The 21,482-nt window shown below is 41.6% G+C and overlaps 1 protein-coding gene across 5 annotated transcripts in view; it reads right to left on the reverse strand.

The window, feature by feature from the left end:
- RAPH1 (Ras association (RalGDS/AF-6) and pleckstrin homology domains 1) overlaps nt 1-21,482 on the reverse strand; it is an 82,964-nt gene that overhangs the window by 30,650 nt on the left and 30,832 nt on the right. For 3 of the 5 annotated variants that reach the window (XM_081856774.1, XM_081856773.1, XM_081856777.1), the window contains exons 2-5: nt 11,940-12,059; nt 10,081-10,186; nt 6,766-7,292; nt 149-229 (exon numbers count right to left, since the gene is read on the reverse strand). In XM_081856774.1, the coding sequence (XP_081712900.1) occupies nt 149-229; nt 6,766-7,292; nt 10,081-10,186; nt 11,940-12,059 (834 nt within the window). The remainder of the gene's footprint in view (nt 1-148; nt 230-6,765; nt 7,293-10,080; nt 10,187-11,939; nt 12,060-21,482) is intronic. The other 2 variants (XM_081856776.1, XM_081856775.1) reach the window with 1 other exon arrangement.

Raw genomic sequence — 21,482 nt, forward strand, 5'->3', positions numbered from 1 at the left:
AATGGATGTAGAATGTTGCAAATTCCACACTGCTGCTTTGTAAATGCAACTTGTAATGGAATCAGCAGTGAAAATTTTCTCATACGTTGTACACTGAGGAAACTAACACACACAGACACATAGGTAAGGACCCCAACTAAGAACTTACAGGAGCCAATTCAGCCTCTTCTTCAGAAAAGTCAATGCGACGTCTGGCTTGCTTGCTGGAATGTTCCACAGAAACAATATGCTGTGAAAATGTCAGAGGAAAAGGATGGGGAAGGGCAAAGGAGAAAGGGGTGGTGGAAGGAACTATTTATTACCATGCGGGACAGGCGGAAGGAGCGGCAATATGAATTAAAATATATTGAACACTGAGCAGCTTTGCAGACCCTGTGAGATTAGCCATTTCAGAGAAAATAAGCATGTATTTTCTCCTGCTGAACAGCTTTACTAATAAACAAGTTTGCAGTTACATTCTATATGGAGACAGATTAGTTGGCAGACCAACTTGTTATAAAGATGTTTGCAAATGTGACATGAAGACTGGAAACAGAAACCCTGCCTTGTAGGAATCCCTTGCAGATGAACACACTGGCTGGAAACCGTCAGGTCGTGTATCCACAGCAGTGAGCAGAGGAGAAATTACTGCTGGGAGGACCACAGAGAGAAGAAATGCCACGGTGTACCTGTCCCAGTAAAATCAGATGCCCTCAATTGACCCAGCTGCAATAAAACACACCTCTCCCATATTGGTCTGTAAAACAGCCACAGCAGGCACTGTAAGTCTCCAATAGAGAACGCTTCCATTGTCTCGAGACAGACTGATACCCACAGGAGAGTAGTCAAATTGTGGAGAAAACTATTATCTCACTGGTGTAAGCTGGTGCTATCTTTTACAACGCCTTTCAAGTTTTAAGATAAAATGTTGGCAATTCTACAGACCAAATGGGAGTAAGTCCCTTCACAGCCAGTGAGACTTATTTCTGAGTAAATGTGTATATAGCATTGGAATGGACATGGGAATTTCAATTAAAATATTTAGGTCTGAGTGTAAAGAACATAGGGTTCTAATGCTGTGTTGAAGAATTTGTTTGGTATTAGGCTACAACAGAAATGCATCATCAAAAATCAGAATGTATCACTTAATTTGCAAATATTTTAAACTACAGCTTCTCTATGTTTTTACTGTGTTTCACTACTTCTGCAGCAGATTCTAAATTGTTTATAGCCATGTTAGCTTTTAGATGCATTTGTCAGCTCCATTATTTGTAAGCTGGCTAGCTTTGTAGAAAAAGCAAATGCAAACAATTAATAGCTTACCCCAAACACACAAACATTAGTTTTGTAACTCCTTTCTGAGTAAGACCTGCCTAAATAAAAATAAGTTATCTGACATCAGAAAATCACCTTCTGGTGACTTTCTGATATTGGATAAAGCTCTTTTTCTTTAGACAGGTTTTCCACCTGCTGCTGCAGGTGAATTTTTTTAGCTGGAGTGGTCCACTTTTTACCAGCTTGTTTCAAATACCGCTTTTCTTTTAAAGGTTTGTTTTATATTGTTTTTATCTGATTTGGGTGCCATTATATAGATATACCTATAAGGGACACGGGTGGCGCTGTGGGTTAAACCACAGAGCCTAGGACTCGCCAATCAGAAGGTTGGCGGTTCGAATCCCCGCGATGGGGTGAGCTCCCGTTGCTCGGTCCCTGCTCCTGCCAACCTAGCAGTTCGAAAGCACGTCAAAGTGCAAGTAGGTCAATAGGTACCGCTCCAGCAGGAAGCTAAATGGCATTTCCGTGCGCTGCTCTGGTTCGCCTGAAGCGGCTTAGTCATGCTGGCCACATGACCGGGAAGCTGTACGCCGGCTCCCTTGGCCAATAAAACGAGATGAGCGCCACAACCCCAGAGTCAGCCACGACTGGACCTAATGGTTAGGGGTCCCTTTACCTTTATATAGATATATGGGACACAAATTTTAAAATAATAAATAGATTTGCTCTTATGCGATTTATATTTTACTACAGCTGACGGTCACAGAATGCTCCATATGCAATTTCTGTTTTGAGAAGAACTGTTAGTTTCTAGGTATGTTGTGGAAGTAATTGGTTAAAGCAGTACCTGTGATGTGGTTGGACGGTGCCACCGAGACACCATCCTGAAAACGAAGTCCCTGCATCTTTCCAGAATGGGGATGAATATATTGACAGAACCTCACTTTCACCCTGTCCTCTCCAGGTAAACTGAAGCAACACCAATGTTGTGAGGTCACCACAAGGATTACCACTTGTTTAAAATTATTCTGCTGACTACTTATGGAACAGCTGAGAAATATCCATCATAATGGTGTGCCTGCCTCCAAACCACATACTGTTTACCAAGTCAAGCTACAGAGAGTTTGATAACGAGCAATTCTGAGCAGATAAATAAGGGTGGGTGGGGGGGGAGGAATCTCTGCAGCATCCATGGTGGTTTCCAGACTGAGTATTGCTATATTCCATTCTGCCTTTTTGCTCCCACAAGTTATGGCCAGGTTCATATGCAATGCTAAAACCAGGCATTCATTTTAAACAGGTAATAGTTAATTAAATAAGCCAGCTTCATAACCCATGGCTTGAATTAACCTGTTTAGAAACAGAGTGCTGTTTGTGTTTTAAATTAGGATCCCTGCTTCATTTACAAAGCTAAACTGAGATTCTTTGAAAGCAACACTAAATTCAACAGAGGTCCTCCCCTCCTGCTCATGCAGAAGGGAAGAGGGAGGAAGGGGAAGTGTGCAAGCCATGGGATTTAAATGGGTTCATAGAGGCTTATTCGTATTAAGTATGTGACTGTGGCCTATGAACCAATATACCGTATATAAATGGGGGTGGAGGAAAATAATGGAGAATATCAAATAGCAATTTGCTATTTTTTGAAGGCTCTAACGTTTCACCCCTCCTAAAGCTGCCCTAGTGTCCTGCTGTGGAAGAGAATTTAACAAAAAGAAATCGTAAAGCAAATATGTATCTTCTGCAATATACTATTGACTACTCAACTGCAAATAAGGGCCAACACACTAATACAAGAGGTGTGGTGGGTCTTATATAAAACGTCTCCCTTTTAGTTTTCCTCACCACTGTTTTTGACTTTTTTAAAATAGCAGCAAATCACGAGCCAACTCCCAAAGGGAAAGGAACCAATGGATCACACCTGCCTTCAACATCCTTCATAAACCATTTTTTAAAATGGTAGTGGAAGCCATATTTAATTTGGGACACATAATCTACATATGAACAAAATCACACATTTTAAATAGATTGTATTGTTCTTGAGAGTAGGAAGGAAAATTCAAATCAATTTCCCTCCATATAAGAGTTCCTCCAGTAATTTTATAGCTGTAGCATATTATGTGAAAGGAATGTTGAGACGGAACTTATGTACAACACATTTAGGATGAACACTTCCTTCATTTGAAATTTCTAGTGCATATATAAAGACTCTCATTGCAAACTGGTATGCTACTTTGAGTATTTCCACTGAAGTTGTTCCAATAGAAGAATGAAGCTTTTCTTTTCTTTTTGTTCCAAAAATAACAGATGCTAAACTGCTGATATTTATGCTGCCAACAAAGCTGTGAGCCAAACTAATATTTCAAGATCGTTACTGATCAAAATTCCTCTCTACTAGTTTATTATAAATTAACAAAATAAATAAATCACTGCTGATGCTAAACAATAATAATGAAGACAGTTTCAAAACTTCACGCATATTCAAAATGTAGTATTTTGAGAGGTAGAATACTGCCTCCTCTCAAGCCAATTACCACCATGCTGTGAAGCAGACTTCATCCTGTGCCTATAGGACTTTTAACTAACAACTGTGGTTGAAACACCTTTTTGCAAACCAGCCTTTTGGAGTCCACTGATAGCAACATAGCAAAGTGGAAGATCTCTTCATAGACCAGACTGTTTGTCTTTTTGCAACACTGGTGATTAAAATGGAATTTGAATCCCTGAAAATTACTTGACCCTGCCTTTCAAATGCATCATCAAAAAGGACAGGACATTATCTCTATCTATGCTTCCTTGCCTACTGATCTCTATCCCACAAATAGATGTCATACTACAACTTGCTCAAAAGTAAAAAATTCTGCAAAATCTCAAACATCCGATTCAAAATGCAGCATGCAAATTGAGTAAATATGCAAAGCAAGCAGATCTGCATAGACTAATTTCCAGCAGCATGCATGGATTTTGGCACAGGAGAACTCTACCAATTAAAAGTTAATGGGACCTTGCAGTGGTGGGAATAAAATAGAGCTTTGCATCATGTGATACGAAGTGGAAACAGCCAAGAGGAATTCTGAGTCAAAGGAAGAACAAAAGGGAATAGCAGAGGAGAGCAAAATAGGCAAAATAGGCCTGCAAAACAGGGGAGCTTTGTTCTTGATGGAGGATAATGTATTTCTCTCAGCCAAAATTATGAAAAAAATTCACCTGGGGCCTTTTCTATCACAGGATATAAGTTAGACCGATTCATCTACTTCACTACTATCTACTTATGGCTGTGGATATCCAAAATTTCAGGTAGCAGTCTTTCTCAGCTCTACCTGGAGAGGATGGGGTCAAATCTAGACCTTCTACATATCAAGCATTTGTTCTGAGAAGCTACAACCAATCTCTTGACTAGTCTTCCTGGAGCAGTGACTGTGGAGTGCTCTGATGGTGTTTCCTGCTTGGCAGGGGGTTGGACTCGATGGCCCTTGTGGTCTCTTCCAACTCTATGATTCTATGATTCTATGGAAGCTATAGCCCCAACATAATCTGGGTGGTGGTGGTGGTGTCATAATTCCCATCATCCATGACCACTGCCTATGCTGGCCTAGACTGATAAGAGTTGAAGGTTCTCAACCCTGTCCTGAAAAGCCCTTAACAAGATTTTTCTCATACATGATGTTGTATGGAATTCTGTAAAGCACCAATATTGAAGAAGACAGTACTGAATGGAAGTAGATCCCCGTGCTTTGAGCAGGGGGTGGCCTGGCACACACAGCTTTTCATCTAATGCGAAACAGCAACATTTTCAAAACGCATTCTACCGAAGCAAATTGCCAAAACAGTCTCAGTAAGCTGTATGTTCCCAACAGTCCATGACAAACTCAGAAACAAACTGGGCTAACATCATGACTCGAAGTCATTTAAAGAAGACTGAATATATACGATAGAAATAAAACAGCAGATTGTTATGGCAAGACTAACAAATATATTATGGCATAATTATTTGTGGACAAGAACTAGAGTTTAGCACCTGATGAAGAGGACTCTAGTACATGAAGCCTCGTGTCATATTTGTGGTCTTGCTATTAGATCATGTTGTTTCTGCATGCATACAGAGGCATGGCTATCCCTCTGGAAATGGTTCTTATGGAAGACATTCTCATATTACTTTATTTCCACAAGTTACTGGAGAAAGAAAAAGAGTAATTTCGAATTTTTGTACACAGGAGAAGCTTTTCCCCACTCAAAAAGACACTGCCCCTATAGACTTCTAAACAAGAACACAAGTGAAGTGCTTGACAATTATCACTAATCTAAGAGTGGAAGACAGATTCTGAGTAAGTCAAAATACTTTATATAAAGTTACATGAGAAATTCAACTGTGCCGATAAGTTAACATGTTCAGCTACTGAATTTAACGGAACGTGGTTTTCTGTATTTATTTCAGACTAATTCTGGAACATGATATTAACGGTAGTTTTGAAATCTCTTAAATACATACTTTTCTTTTTAGCCTGTATCAACATCTTCAAATGGACTGATCCTTAGGCAAATGCCCTCAGTCAATTACTTTTATCTATCATAATTACATAGAGTTGTCAAAGACCACATGGAAGGCTACAAAATTCATTTGCAAACTATTAACTGAGAATGTTAAGGATCAGATATTATTGCCATCTCACCAAGCAAGAGACTGGATGTTCTAGGCAGGTATGAATGATGTTTTATTGAGCCATTTCCTCTCAATGGTTTTTATCCTTCCTTATATTACTGCTTCATTGCAAAGCCTCACGGATTAGAAACAAACAAATATGGCATTTCACCCGTCAGTCATTGTCTTGCTCTTTCCCTTTAATTACAGATGATATTGATGGCTCTCAGGTTTTCTTCAAGCCATGTTTTATGTAAAGTAGAGCTGAGCTACTAGGATTCTCCTTCCCCAGGAGATGGAGCAAAAATGCTATATTGTCTGAAGTTCAAGAAGCATCAGACAGGTGACGGTTTGTGAACAGAAGAGCCCTGCAAGTTCAGACCAAAGGCCTGCTTGGTCTAGCCCATAGTGGCCAACCAGGTGCTTCTGGGAAGCCTGCAAGCAGGACATGGGTGAAACAGCAAATGGAATCCGGAATCCTATTTCCTCTGATATTGGAGGGTAGGATACAGCGATCAAGACTGCGATGGCAGCTTCACCCAATGGTCTATCGTGAGCAAAACCGCCGCCGCTCCTGAGTCCTTCTGCAGTGCTGCTATAAGATTGCTGTTTAAAAAGGACTCATTTTGCCCAGGGAATCACCTCTGTCACCTCTGAGCAATTAAACAAGTGGCTTCGTACTTCATTGCAGAACATGCACGTGAAAGGAAGATGTTCAAGAAAGAGAGGAAAGTAGCAATTTTCTCTAGGAAATATTTAAAATGAGTAATTCTTGCCAATGCATGATGTTTATTAAAACATGTTTTACAAAAAGGCAGGCTAATGAGTTGCATTTTTAAAGCCTGAGTAACTGTGAAGAATGAATCATACTGTACCTCACTAACTGGCTGTCCTTGTTGAGTCAAATCTAGTTCTTGAGGTCTTGTCACTTTATCAATGTCCAAGGAGTCCATACTGGAGGCTGCAGATGTGATGCTGGAACGGGAGGAATTGCTGATAGAACGGACTTCAGCATCACTCACAGTACCTGCTGAGGCTGTCCTCCTATGCTGGGTGGCAACTATAGGCTTGCTATCTTCCATTATAGGTTGCTGTGCCGCTTCATCCATACTCAGAGATGCCTTCTCTAATTGTGCCGTAATGTCATCCAGGGAGAAGATAGCATGTGAAGGCTTTGTCACCCGGCTAGATGACGAAGAGGACAATCCTTTCATACTACTGTGTTTAGCAGCAAGTCGTCCACCACCAGATGGTTTCTGAGCCATTTTTCCTTCTGTGGCAAAGCGTTTCATTGACATGCTGTTTGCAGACTGTGACCCGATGCTGCTGAGCTCCTGCTCAATGGAACAAAGGTCTGCCATGAGCGCATCAAGATCCACGGTTTCTCCCTGATTCAAGGCTTCTGCAATGAATGACAAAAATATGATCCACATTCTATCACAATACTCTGTTAAACATTCCACTGTTCTGATATCTAATTTATTTGGTCAGTCTACAGCAGGAATTTTCAAGTTTTCTCCCCTTTCCAGATTGACTTATTTGTGTATTTCTAAATGTTTTATTGTTTACTTTTGTTATGTTGCAATTATGTATTTTTTATGTTATAAGCTGCCTTGAGCATGGTTTAAACTATGAAAAGGTGGCATACAAATAAAATGACGTATGTATGTACAGTGGTACCTCGGGTTACATACGCTTCAGGTTACAGACTCCGCTAACCCAAAAATAGTACCTCAGGTTAAGAACTTTGCTTCAGGATGAGAACAGAAATCGTGCTCCAGCGGCACGGCGGCAGCAGGAGGCCCCATTAGCTAAAGTGGTGCTTCAGGTTAAGAACCGTTTCAGGTTAAGAACGGACCTCCGGAACGAATTAAGTACTTAACCCGAGGTACCACTGTATGTATGTATGTATGTATGTATGTATGTATGTATAGAAACTGGATGTCTGCACTGTGTTCTGGGGGCATGTTTGAGGGCAGGAATAGTCAATATGGTGCACTTCAGAAGTTGTGAACAACTTCCACTGACCTTATTGGCCATGTGCATAGGCTCTGGAGGACCCCAGTTCTAGAGTGTACACATAGGGCAGCAGCAGGGTCTATTCTCACTACTGGCTCTTTTAAACAGAGTGTGCTCTAGAACACATTCAATTCTACCACTAACTTGCCCTATATTGAAACTGTTAATATTGTTTATTGCGGTTTTAAAATATAATTTAATGTTTCCTGTAAGCTGCCTTGGAAGGATTTACATCCTAAAAGCAGCACAAATTGCAATAAATAAACACATTTAAATCGTTAAAATGTAAGAGAAAAGTAGTACATGACATGTATAATTCAAAATTGTATTTAGATTTACATCTTGCTAGGTTTCAGCTTATGTACCATTTTGTTGTCCTAGTCACTCTCATTATAGTGACATTACAATTTGCATTTTATAAATTTTGCAACAGGGTTTGGACCGTAGAGTCAGCATTTCTTAAGAAAACAAGAGGAACCTGTTGAATTGATTCCAAGGCCCATCTAGTTAGGCATCCTGTTCTCACAGTGGACAATCGGGTGCCTATAGAAAGCTTAAAAGTAGAACCTGAGCAATACAGCACTTTCCACATCTGCAATTCCCAACAACTGGTATTCAAAGGTATGTTGCCGTCAACAATGGAGGCAGAAAATAGCCATCATGGTTAGTAGTCACTGATAGCCTTTTCCTCCAGAAATTTGTCCAATCATCTTCCAAAGCCATCCATCAATTCTCCCAGAGTTTAACTGTGTGGGGTGTAAGGAAGCCCTTTCTTCTGTTTGTCCTGAATCTTCCAACATTCAGCTTTACTGGAAGTTCATCCATTCCAAGTCCAACACTTCATTCAATAGTAAGATTTGGGGTGGGGAGGAGCCAAATGGATTTTGTGCCCACTAAAAGTCACTTTAAGTACAGTGGTGCCTCGCAAGACGAAATTAATTCGTTCCGCAAGTTTTTTCGTCTTGCGAGTTTTTCGTCTTGCGAAGCACGGTTTCCCATAGGAATGCATTGAAAATCAATTAATGCGTTCCTATGGAAACCGCCTTCAGACCAGGTCCGGGGACAGTCTGTCCCCCGACCTCTTCTGAAGGCTGGGGGGGGAAGACAAGGGCTTTTCTTCCCACCCCCAGCATTAAAAAAAAACCCGGGACAGCAGAGGACTTCTCCGCTGTCCCAGGGGTTTTTTAAAATGCTGGCGGGCGGCAGCGCTGCCACCCACCAGCATTTTAAGATCGCCCCGGACAGCAGAGAAGTCCCGGGGCGAAATCCCGGGGCGATTTTAAAGCCCCCGGGAAGGCAGGCGGGGGGAGCAAAGACTTTCGCCCCCCGCCAGCCTTCAGAAGAGGTCCAGGACCTCTTCTGAAGGCCGACGGGGGGCGAAAGTCTTTGCTCCCCCCCGCCTGCCTTCAAAAGCCGTCCGGGAAAGCGGAGAAAGCGCTGCGTTTCTCCATTCTCCTGGGAAGGCAGGCAGGGGGGAGCAAAGACTTTTGCCCCCCGTCGGCCTTCAGAAGAGGTCCAGGACCTCTTCTGAAGGCCAGCGGGGGGCGAAAGTCTTTGCTCCCCCCCGCCTGCCTTCAAAAGCCGTCCGGGATAGTGGAGAAAGCGCTGTGTTTCTCCGCTCTCCCGGGAAGGCAGGCAGGGGGGAGCAAAGACTTTTGCCCCCCGCCGGCCTTCAGAAGAGGTCTTCTGAAGGCCGGCGGGGGGCGAAAGTCTTTGCTCCCCCCCCCGCCTGCCTTCAAAAGCCGTCCGGGATAGCGGGAAGCGCTTCCCTGCTATCCCGGACCGCTTTTAAAATGCTGGCGGTGGGGAGCAAAGCCTTTCGGCCCCCGCCGGCCTTCCTGGACCTCTTCTGAAGGCCGGAGGGGGGGAAAAGGCTTTGCTCCCCACCGCCAGCATTTAAAAGAGGTCCCCGGAGATTTCCCTACGGGCTTTCTTCTTGCGAAGCAAGCCCATAGGGAAATTCATCTTGCGAAGCGCCTCGAAAAATGGAAAACCCTTTCGTCTTGCGGGTTTTTCGTCTTGCGAGGCATTCGTCTTGCGGGGCACCACTGTATCTTTTATAAACAGGTCCCATTCTGATACACACAATGTTTTCTATTATTAGAAGAATTCTAAGTTTTAAGTATTTCCCCACTTCCTCCAGCTGAAAATGATTTAATAATGCATCTTACCATTTAAATTGTACATTGAAAAGCGATAGGAGAAGTTGGCAATATTAGTCTCCTGGCGAAGAGGGGATCTTTTCACTGGCTCCATGGGCTTATCTGTATCCAGGCTCTAAATAAAACAAATTGGAGGCAGAATAAGCTACGACATTGTAAAACATAAATCAGCATAGTCCAACATGGGCAAATATATTGCTTTTGTATTGGTGCTATTTTAAAATCTTGTTTCCCCCCCCCTTACATATGTTCAACAGAAAAAAAAAAGCTACCAACATTTGATGGCACTAAGATCTACTCCATAGTATTTGCCAAATACACAACTGTTTGTGTGCCTTAACTATTTCAGTTTTATGTGGCAATGTAAGGCATTTTAGCCTGTATAGTGTTCATATAACAGTTTGAAAACAGGTGCATTTGTTGCCAGTCTGTTTCTGGGCATAAGTGCTCACACTAATGTTTAAAACTATAGCAAACTTAGTCCTCAAATATCTGAGAGACCACCTCTGCTTAAGAACAGCAGGGGGGACCCTCTTGATCGTTCCACTGCCCTATGAAGCTTTAGGTGTTGGTGCCTTGGGACAGGGCATTCTCTGTGTCAGCCCCTACATTGTGGAATTCCCTCCCCACCAAGGTGCACACGACACCTACACTGTACAGTTTTTGTTCAACTCTTTACCCTGGCCTTTGACACATGAAGTATATATTTTCAGGACCCACCCTATTCTTGTGACTGTAATCAAACTAGTTTTAAAGTTGTATTTTACATTGCTGTGAACCACCGTGGGACCTTAGGGGGACGACTGGGTATTAAATCCAATAAATAATAATAAGTTGCATGAACATGGAATATAGACATTCGATGTATGACAGTGGCCCAAAACTAAGGATGCACTTGTAAAATTATAAGCATGTTTGCATGCTTACAAATCTTGGGTTCTGCTAAAGCTATCATTACATACAGCAATTGCAGACGTTCCGATTTTAGATGGCATGGACGATGGAGAAAAACAAAATCTCTGCACTACCAACTCAGCAAAATAACAACACTAGTCAGGCTGATTAATGTTTCTATGCATAAATTCCAATTTAAAAAACCCCAACAACTTAATTTTAGTTTTAAGAATTGTTTTAGTTGTCTTTTTGTATGCGCCTCACTTTCTGCTATTTATCAGAAGCAAGCAAGGAACTTAACAGAGTTCTAATATCACAGATTTCCTAAACAAATTAAAACTTTTCAAACACATAATCCTACCATCTTTGCATCAAGTCCTTAGTCATATGGCAAGAAGGTAAAGGTAAAGGACCCCTGGACAGTTAAGTCCAGTCAAAGGTGATTATGGGTCACCTCGCTTTCAGGCCGAGAGAGCCAGCGTTTATCTGCAGACAGCTTTCCGGGTCATGTAGCCAGCATGACTAAACCGCTTCTGGCGCAACGGAACACCGTGACGGAAACCAAAGTGCACGGAAACGTTTACCTTCCCGCCACAGCGGTACCTATTAATCTAATTGCACTAGTGTGCTTTCAAACTCCTAGATTGGCAGAAGCTGGGACAGAGCAACAGGAGCTCACCCTGTTGAACTGATTTGAACTGCCAACCTTCTGATCGGCAAGCCCAAGAGGCTCAGTGGTTTAGACCACAGCAATATTACTGCATTATACAGCAATAAAAGTGGCTGTGCATCTGACAGGTCAATAGACAGCTTTGCTACCGGTCAGCGAGGAACTATTATGACATTACAAATGCTACCCGTTCCCTGCTGATATGGCTCATATACCAATATACCAATATACTCTACTCAACGACCAATATACCAATATACTCCTTCACTGTGGAATGAGGAGAGTGTTATAAAGTGACTTTAACCTGTGTGAGTTTGTCTAACTCCCCAAGCCAAGCCCCAAACATCTTGTCCAGATCCTGATCTTCTTTATCGCTATCTTCTTCCGCGCCATGATCAAGTTCTTCATCTGATAGCTGTTCCATCTAAAAAAGACAAAAAAGCAGCATTTTAAAGGTGAACGTTTTGAAGATTATATGACGTTATTTCAGAACACACTTATGCTCAACAACCTTCCTATTGTTTCTTTATAAGTGGATGACCACAACGATCAGTTATGTTTAAAATATTAGAGGGTCAGCAAAAACTGGTAAAAAATAATAATCCACAACTGTTATTGCGAAACATTTTCTTTCCATAAAAAATAGAACCTCCCCCCCTGTTTGCTACACCCAAGTAACAAAGAGAAGCAGTTCACTTTGAAAATTCAGCACATGCTAACTTAATTCCAGATAGAGGGCTTTTGCTTCACAGCCTGATGCTTTGGACATATTCAAACGATCACAAACTAAAGCACTTATTTCCTCTCATGTCCCTAAACAGACATCTTCCTGGTTTCATCAAACCAGTTTGTCATGACATCTGAGCCACCAAACTGTGGTTTGAGTGATGTCTCCAAACCAGCATCAAGTCACTCAAGGTCACTGTTAAGTCTCTTTGAATTATGTTTGGAGGATCACAAATGTGATTTTGAGATTGCCTGCCAATCTTGCTGTCTCTTCAGTTCTTGCTCAGTTGAAAATATGGCTACAGTTTTTTGGGGTTTTTTAAATTACTGCTCAAGGGTTTAGAAATTTAAATTGTTTCATCGATGTAACCCATGTATGAAGAGATTACTGTATTATGCTGCCTCCCTTACAAACTCTGCTCTCCTAAAAATAATCCTGCTCATCACAAGATCTTGTACAACAGAAATTTGATTAAAGCACTGGCCATTGCTTTACAGTGCAAATAGTTTCGTTTTCATATAAAATATCAAATCTGAGAAAAGCACACTGATGTTGAGAATAAACCCTTTAGCAGCTGAACAGCACAATGGTAATATTCTGTCTATCAAGAATCAACCAAATGCACTGACCCAGGTAGAGAAGACAGCCGATAGCAAAGCTTTCCATTGAAGCACAAAGTGTTTGGTTAAAAAAAAAAAGGTGTAAAAAGATTCCTGTATTTGACTTTGCAGCAAATGGCACAATGGTAGCTTTCCAACAGAGTTCGTTATAATAGGACCACACTTGTTTGTCCTCTTTTCAGGAGAAAGAAGCAATAGCTTTCTACTGTAGGATTAGGAAGTCATTGTTTCAAAATCACTCTTTCATAATAAGGAAAAAAAAAAAAACCCATTAAGATCCTCAGATGCATCTAGCTGACATTTCTTGTGAGTCAGTGCCAGCAACCATTTTTGCACTGGAAAAGTCCAGGGAATTCAAGCTGACCACAAGTTGTGCAATATCACTCAATAAGAAATGCACTCTCCTAAATAGCAGAATATACTTCTGTTCATAGAAATCCTGCTTATATAGGCCACAGAGAATGCCTGGAAGACATCCTGTCACAGAGTTTAAATATTAGAAACTGTCCAGACTCCTTGAGTCATATATCCTCTATGATCTCTACACAAAATAAAGGCACAACAGAACCAGCTATAACTGAATGATTTTTATTTTTTTACCATCTGCTTTCAATAAAGATTTTAACTGAATTATGGTGACTATCCAACAGGAAGGACAGTTATTTTATCATATGACACAGAGTAGAATAAAAAGTTGACAGATAAACTAGATATACACATATCCTAGAAACACTGACCATGTTAATATGGCAAGAACTCAAGAGAAAATGACTACAAAACACACACACACACACACACACTGCAACATAAATCACAGCAGACTTGATAGAGCACTAAAAACGAGAAACACAGCCATTTGGGCAACCATGGCCTCGTTCACATATAACTGTAAGTCAGAGTTAAATAAACTATGTCTTGCTGGGAACAAGCAAGCATGCTGGTCTACACTGCTCAAATTGCTTCCATCTCCTCCTCTTGCCATGCTGGGTGGAACAAACCATTAACACTACATGGGAAATAGCATTTGTAGTTGCCTTCACTGACACAACTCAACAATTAACCATGGTTTTGTTACAGATCTCACTTTTTGATTAAGATAGTGTATATCAGAAAGAAATGAAAGCGGTTGGTGCATGATCTAGAGAGGAAGGGTTGGATAAGCAGCAAAGATTCATGTTTCCTCTCTAGTCCACTCTATGGTGTCCTCCCAGACTACCCCATCACGAAGCTGTGAAGTGATAAAGTCCGATAAGAACAGTATTGGGCAATTTATTTCACTGAAAAATCATAATCTTAGCATCACCTCAAGCAAAAGTGGCCATAATAAAGATTTCAAAATCCATATTGGGCAATACCTTTATTAGGCAAACCCAAACGCTGCAAAGCAACATGCAAACTTTCTTCAAGCCCAATGTCAAACAGTGGGTGGGTGGGGTGGATGAGCAGGCAGAACAGAGGTGGCTCATGGTGAAGTCACAGAGTCTGCATCTGGTCACAGCGTCAAGGCTGAACGTGAGAAGAGGTGGCAGACATTCACATGAGGCTTTGTTGGCTACTATCAATTGCTTCTAGGAAGATGGAATATGAAATGTCTGACCCACATTTTGGGGAAGATAAAATGCTTTTATATTCCAAAAATAGGGGACAATATTCTGGTAGGCTGAAATGAATATACTGTCCTCATACGGCTTTTGAAATTATCTCAGTATGTTTCTGAATTTATTTCTATTCTTGTTATTTGTGCTTTTAATCTTTACTATTGAGGCAACTTCCAATGCACTTAATTGGAAGTACAGTCATAGAATCATAGAATCATAGAGTTGGAAGAGACCACAAGGGCCATCGAGTCCAACCCCCTGCCAAGCAGGAAACACCATCAGAGCACTCCTGACATATGGTTGTCAAGCCTCTGCTTAAAGACCTCCAAAGAAGGAGACTCCACCACACTCCTGGGCAGCAGATTCCACTGTCAAACAGCTCTTACTGTCAGGAAGTTCTTCCTAATGTTTAGGTGGAATCTTATTTCTTGTACTTTGGAACCATTGTCCGTGTCCGCTTCTCTGGAGCAGCAGAAAACAACCTTTCTCCCTCCTCTATGTGACATCCTTTTATATATTTGAACATGGCTATCATATCACCCCTTAACCTCCTCTTCTCCAGCTCCCTTAGCCGTTCTTCATAAGGCATCGTTTCCAGGCCTTTGACCATTTTGGTTGCCCTCCTCTGGACACGTTCCAGTTTGTCAGTGTCCTTCTTGAACTGTGGTGCCCAGAACTGGACACAGTACTCCAGGTGAGGTCTGACCAGAGCAGAATACCTTGGAAGTCGAATGGAATCTGTTCTGGAAGTCCATTTGACTTCCAAAACATTCAGAAACCAAAGCATGGCTTCTGACTGGCTGCGGAAGACCTGTCGGACATTTGGCTTCCAAAAATAAATCGCAAACCAGAACAGTCACTTCTGGGTTTGCGGCATTCGGGAGCCAAAACATTCCAGAACTAAGCTGTTCAAAAACCAAGGTACGACTGTACCCAAACAAAATTGTTCTTGGAGGCTTCAGATCTTAGAGCATGTTTTAAAAAGAGGTAATCTGACAAAATAATAGGGAACGTCAAAACTAGTTCTATTAGAAATATTAAATACACAGATTTGGAAATCTAGACATAGCTGATTTGTAGAAATGTGTGTACTTTCTCAGCTAGGCTTTCTAATCTTATAAATTCAATGTCAACATTCACAGCTAACCTGAAACACTGTTGAATTGACTTCAATAACTAGTTCTTTCCTTGGAAACTGAAGATTGCATTGTATTACATTAAAGCATAGAAGGAGTTTTCTTTGACTCACTTGAATTTAGCCTTCATTCAGGTCTGCCCAATTTAAAGTAACAGTCAGTACATTCTCTTTCTCCTATGAGAAAGTTTAGAAATAACATCAACGGATTTCAGGAAATTTGAAAGGACCAGTTATTCTGCAGATTATTTGTAGGTGAACAGATAACCTCAAAACTGCTAAAATGGTTAGCAGAAAGACGAGCAAGAAGCACATGTGAAGACTGTACAGTTTAAAAAAAATGCACACAGTAAAATCTTTATTCATCCCTGCATCTTCCAAATCCTAATGTAACTGCTTGCCAAACTGATGAAAAGGAAGAGCTTAATAATTTAATTCTTTATTTCCTGGACAAGGACACCAGCCAAATAATCCAAGGAATTGTTAGACCAGCAACAATTACTCTAATAGTATGCTGGCATGGAATTAAAAAAAAATCTTAATGCATTTGAATTGCAGTTCTTCCTAGAGCAACACTAGTAACACTCCTCTATAAATTGATATTTTACAAGCCTCCTGCTACCACAGCGCTATTTCTGGTGCATAAAAGAGGAAGTTGAGGAAGGATGTGTTTGTAGTGAGCATTTCATTTTGTTTGAAGCAAGAGACAGCTGCTCTCTTGTCAGAAGAGTCTGATTATTGTCTTGTGGGAAAGATTCCTACAGCCAAGCAAGTAGTTTCTCCTTCTTAATTAGTAGTGTCGTGTTCATGAAAGGGAACACACTGCACCCAAAATTTAGATAATAGTCAAGTTAATATTGGCAATCCAGCTTATAATGTTTAGTGATGAATATCACTGCTGTACAGATTTCCTCAAAGGAAACATTACTAAATAAGCCCTTTGTTCTCGCTTTCGGGAGCATTTAGACAGGATTTAAAATCTGGAGCAGGCAAACACACTGCTACCACTGACAAGCTGTGGCGCTAACAACACCTAGCCACCTGTCCATGTTCCATTTCCCTGAAGGTCAGGGATTCACAAATACAGTTGTCAGAGGTGGCCATAAACTTAATTCTGAAAACCAGCAAGGACACGGCATCTAGTACACTGCACAAGAATAATAATACAGTGGTATCTCGGGTTACATACGCTTCAGGTTACAGACTCCGTTAACCCAGAAATAGCACCTCGGGTTAAGAACTTTGCTTCAGGATGAGAACAGAAATTGTGCTTCAGTGGCATGGCAGCAGCAGGAGGCCACATTAGCTAAAGTGGTGCTTCAGGTTAAGAACCGTTTCAGGTTAAGAACGGACCTCCGGAATGAATTAAATACTTAACCTGAGGTAGCACTGTACATTTTTGAAACCTGCTAGCAACACAAGGAGAAGACAGTACCTCTTTCAAAATGGTGTCATACTATATTTTGCACCATGATACACCATCCGTGTCCAGAGATACAGGGGAAAGGTTGCCATACACATAAACACACAGCCCATTACTCATTCCCCATTAAACCCTTTCACCAAGCTGCAGGTAGAAAAATGATGCTGTTACTTTACATCTATGGTACACACACAGCCAGCCAAGCAACACTTGTCACAAGGAACAATGACTGCTGCCAAACCTATCCAAAATGTGTTGATTCCTGTCTGGAGAAAAAGCACCTCTGTAACTGCTTGGCCTCACATTCAAAGCCGCTGCCAGACAGCAAATAATCTTGAAACCCTCACTTCTCTTAAAGTGCCCAAAAGAAAAGGGAAATATCTGTAAGTATTATTGCTATTACAGAAACTTTTGCATCAGTGACAATGTTGGCTTTGTGTGATCTTCCCAATTAACACCATAAGCATATAACTATCCTGAGTATTTAGTATACAGGAGTTCATTTGCCAGGGTGCTGAGCCACTTGAAAGGAACCTCATAAAAAGGGGGGGGGGGGGCAAAAAGGATGCCTTCCATATGTGGAAATGATGGTGTGTTTCCTTTTATTTAAAGACATTTAATTACAGATAATACTTTGGGCATTAGCTGTGTCTTTCAAGGCTGGACTAATTAAAACAGAAAGAACAGAGAAAGCTATCTCAGTGTAATGAGAATTTTTTTTAAAAATACTTACGAAGCAGCAACATACAGCAAAAAATAAAATAAAATGGGAAGATCCAAAACCTTGGACATAACTGAGCTCCTAAGTTTCAGATGTTGAGAGCAGAAAGCAATGCACATACCGTATTGGCCCGAATATAAGCCACACCCGCAAATAAGTCACACCTTTAAAATTCAAGGGCGGAAAAGAAAAAAGACAATAACCCAAATATAAGCTGCTCCCTTAAAATTCCGCAGGCACTCATACCCGATCCATTTTACTGTATGTATGTTTCAGCAGCGATATAGTAAAAGCCAATTTTTGTAAGGTTGCGGATTTAAGCTGCACTTCAACTTTTCACAGTTAGAATTTGGAAAAAAAGTGTGGCTTATGTTTGGGCCAATACAGTAGGTACACCTATGCAGTTCCTCAGGTAACATACAATGTTATTTGTGAGAAGTGGAACATGCACAAATCCATCAGTAGAAAATCTCAAGTTCACTGAGCCCATGGACTAAAGTATACTCTGTTTAGTAATTTTAAAAGACATTTTGGCAGATAGCTACTCAATCATTGCAAGTTGTTGTTTTAAAGTTTTCTATTAAGTAAAAGTGAACTTTGGGGCAGGAAAAAGGAGAGTGAAAAAAAGACTGGAGATTTAAGCTATACAAAAGGTTATAATAGCACAGGTTAGCCAGATTACTATTTGTTAAATACCTGCACGTTGGGCAATATACAAAAATAAAACCAGTGCCTCCAGACTTACTATCTGGAGAAACAATCTGGTATGAAATAGGGAAAGAAGATTGAATGTTACATAGATATTGCATCAAAATTACTTAAGTGTTGAACTGCAGAACAGTTGAGTGAATAACTGCGAAGTAGGCAAGCCTTGTAGGTTAAAGAAGGAAGTATGGTCAGTAGCTGTAGAAAATAATTAGAAAAGTGGTTGAACCACGTATGTACAAGAGCAAAAGATTTCTAGAACGAGGCCAAGTTAGGTAAAGAAGAAAGCAGCAACCAGGATTCAGGTATGGGCAAAGTGTTGACCTAACATGAAGGATGTTAAGAGTTGGCGTTTTTTTTTTTTAAGTGGCAGCCTAGAAGCTTTTCCAGTACAGTGGTGCCCCGCAAGACGAACGCCTCGCAAGACGGAAAACCCGCTAGACGAAAGGGTTTTCCGTTTTGGAGGTGCTTCGCAAAACGAATTTCCCTATGGGCTTGCTTCGCAAGACGAAATGTCTTGCGAGTTCCTGCAGGTTTTTTCCCCTTTCCCCCCTTTTCCTAAGCCGCTAAGCTGCTTATCAGCTGATCCGCTGATAAGCCGCTTATCAGCTGATCCGCTAAAAGCCGCTAAACCGCTAATAGCGCTAATCTGCTAAGCTGTCAATGGGCTTGCTTCGCAAGACGAAGAAACCGCTATACGAAGAGCCTCATGGAACGGATTAATTTCGTCTTGCGAGGCACCACTGTACATAAACAAGAACTGAAATTAGTTCAGGACGAGGCAAATAGTCTGGGACAGCCAAATAAACCAAGTAAGGGAGACTTCTAGCAGGTTTACTTAAAGCATGGCCAACACTTCAGCCTTAAGGCTTCCTAAACAGTTTCAAACAAGGAGCCTGCCCCCCCCCACCTGCAGTCAGCTTGCATCTTGGAAACCACTTTGGAGAAAGGGGCAAGACAGAGCTGAACATTTCAGTCTTTCCCTTCCTGCTAACTTCCTTCTGGAAATACCGGGCAAAAAAAGAACACAAAAAACAGGCTGCACCTGCATGTCAAGAGATCACCAGTTTTTTGCCAACCCCAGGCCTCTTTTTCACTGCACCACCTAGTTTCAGTACTGACAGTGTGGAGGAAGAACAGTGGCTGGAACACAGGGTGCTGCTGCCTTACACCAAAGCCGTGTGGCGACATACTGTCCACACCAGGGCTGGTGAACCTGTGGTCCATGAGTCTGGTGCTGAGTTATAATCAGTGGAAGGTACTTTCTCCCTTTTAAGTGCAAGTATGTGTGCATGAGGGGGACGCGGGTGGCGCTGTGGGTAAAACCTCAGTGCCTAGGCCTTGCCGATTGCATGGTTGGAATCCCCGTGACGGGGTGGGCCCCCGTCTTTCGGTCCCAGCTCCTGCCCACCTAGCAGTTTGAAAGCACCCCTAAGTGCAAGTAGATAAATAGGTACCGCTTTCTAGCGGGAAGGTAAACGGCGTTTCCGTGTGCTGCGCTGGTGCTGGTTCGCCAGAGCAGCTTCGTCACGCTGGCCACGTGACCCGGAAGTGTCTCTGGACAGCGCTGGCCACCGGCCTCTTAAGTGAGATGGGCGCACAACCCTAGAGTCGGACACGACTGGCCCGTACGGGCAGGGGTACCTTTACCTTTACCTTTATGTGTGCGTGAGAGAAGGGGTGGGATGGTAGAGGAATATATTCCAGAAGACCAGGACAAAAACCTCTAGCACTATACTAAACAGCACAACTGCATTTCAGTATTTGTAATTGGTGTGTGCTATTGGCATCTAATTGAAAACAGATAAAATTGGGTGTCATCCACATTCTGGATCTCCAGGCAACTACTTTGGCAGCTGTCTTTTTGTGTGTGTTTGGGAAAGAACAGAACCCTGTAAGACCCCCAAAGGACACCTGCAAAGGGGTTGAGCAATGCCCCCCCAGCATCACCTTCTAGTTCACAGTTGTTTAGAATATCACTTTTTTGTAATTAGAAGTCTCTCTGTTCTAATAAATCAGTGATTTAAAGTAATTAGCCATTTGACCAACACTCTAAACTGTCTAGGGCTGTATATGTGCTGGCCAAGACAATGATACAAATATCCTCCTTCTTCTATGTCTCTAACCATTGGTAGTTCTTCTTTTCAAACCTACAGCTGAGAATGCACATAGAAAACCCTTCAATAGAAAGCTCAGTTCCCACCGCTTCACTCTTTGTGACAGAAGTAGAGAGCTAGACTCAGTCGTCTCCCCTCCCACTTTATTGCTAAGCAGTTGTGAGCAGGATTTTAGCTTTCAAAGAAGGGCTGTGTGTGCACAGCCCTGGCTGCTCTGCATGTACTCTTTGCCATCAGCTAAGTCTAATTCAAAGAAGCTGGCTGCTAAAAATAGCAGCTGAGCAGAATGTGACTCAAGGCCTTTTTAAAAAAATAATACTGAAACTATTAGGTAAGCCAAATTTGAACAAAAATCCATGTCTGAGGTTATTGAGATCCATCTTAGTGAGAGGGTTTGAACAGAGTAATATTTTTTTCCTATGCAGCTGCCTCTGGGGTTGGGGGCTTTCACACTTGCATTTTTTATAAAGTGTTCCATCAGCTCCATATGGGCTGTGTGAAAGCAAGTTCTCTGGGTACTTTGCAAGCTTCCATATGAGTACAACCTATACCTGCAATATGCAGCTGCTGGTAAGAAGTGAAATATTTCCCCCGAAACTGAAGCTCTAAAATTAAGGTTCAGACATACAAAAATCTTAATCCAAAAGTCTTCACATCCAGGGGCTCAACAGCTGAACATTGACCTCTTAAGCATAGCTTGTCAAACATAATTTGAGAGTGCTGTTGGCTTTGCCAAGGTCCTATTCAAACATTAAGTAGGATCTCTGTTGTTAGAACATGTAAAAGCAGAATTTAAATGTG

This window comes from Podarcis erhardii (assembly GCF_964252035.2).
Source record: "Podarcis erhardii genome assembly, chromosome: 1".
In the NCBI taxonomy this organism is placed as follows: domain Eukaryota; kingdom Metazoa; phylum Chordata; class Lepidosauria; order Squamata; family Lacertidae; genus Podarcis; species Podarcis erhardii.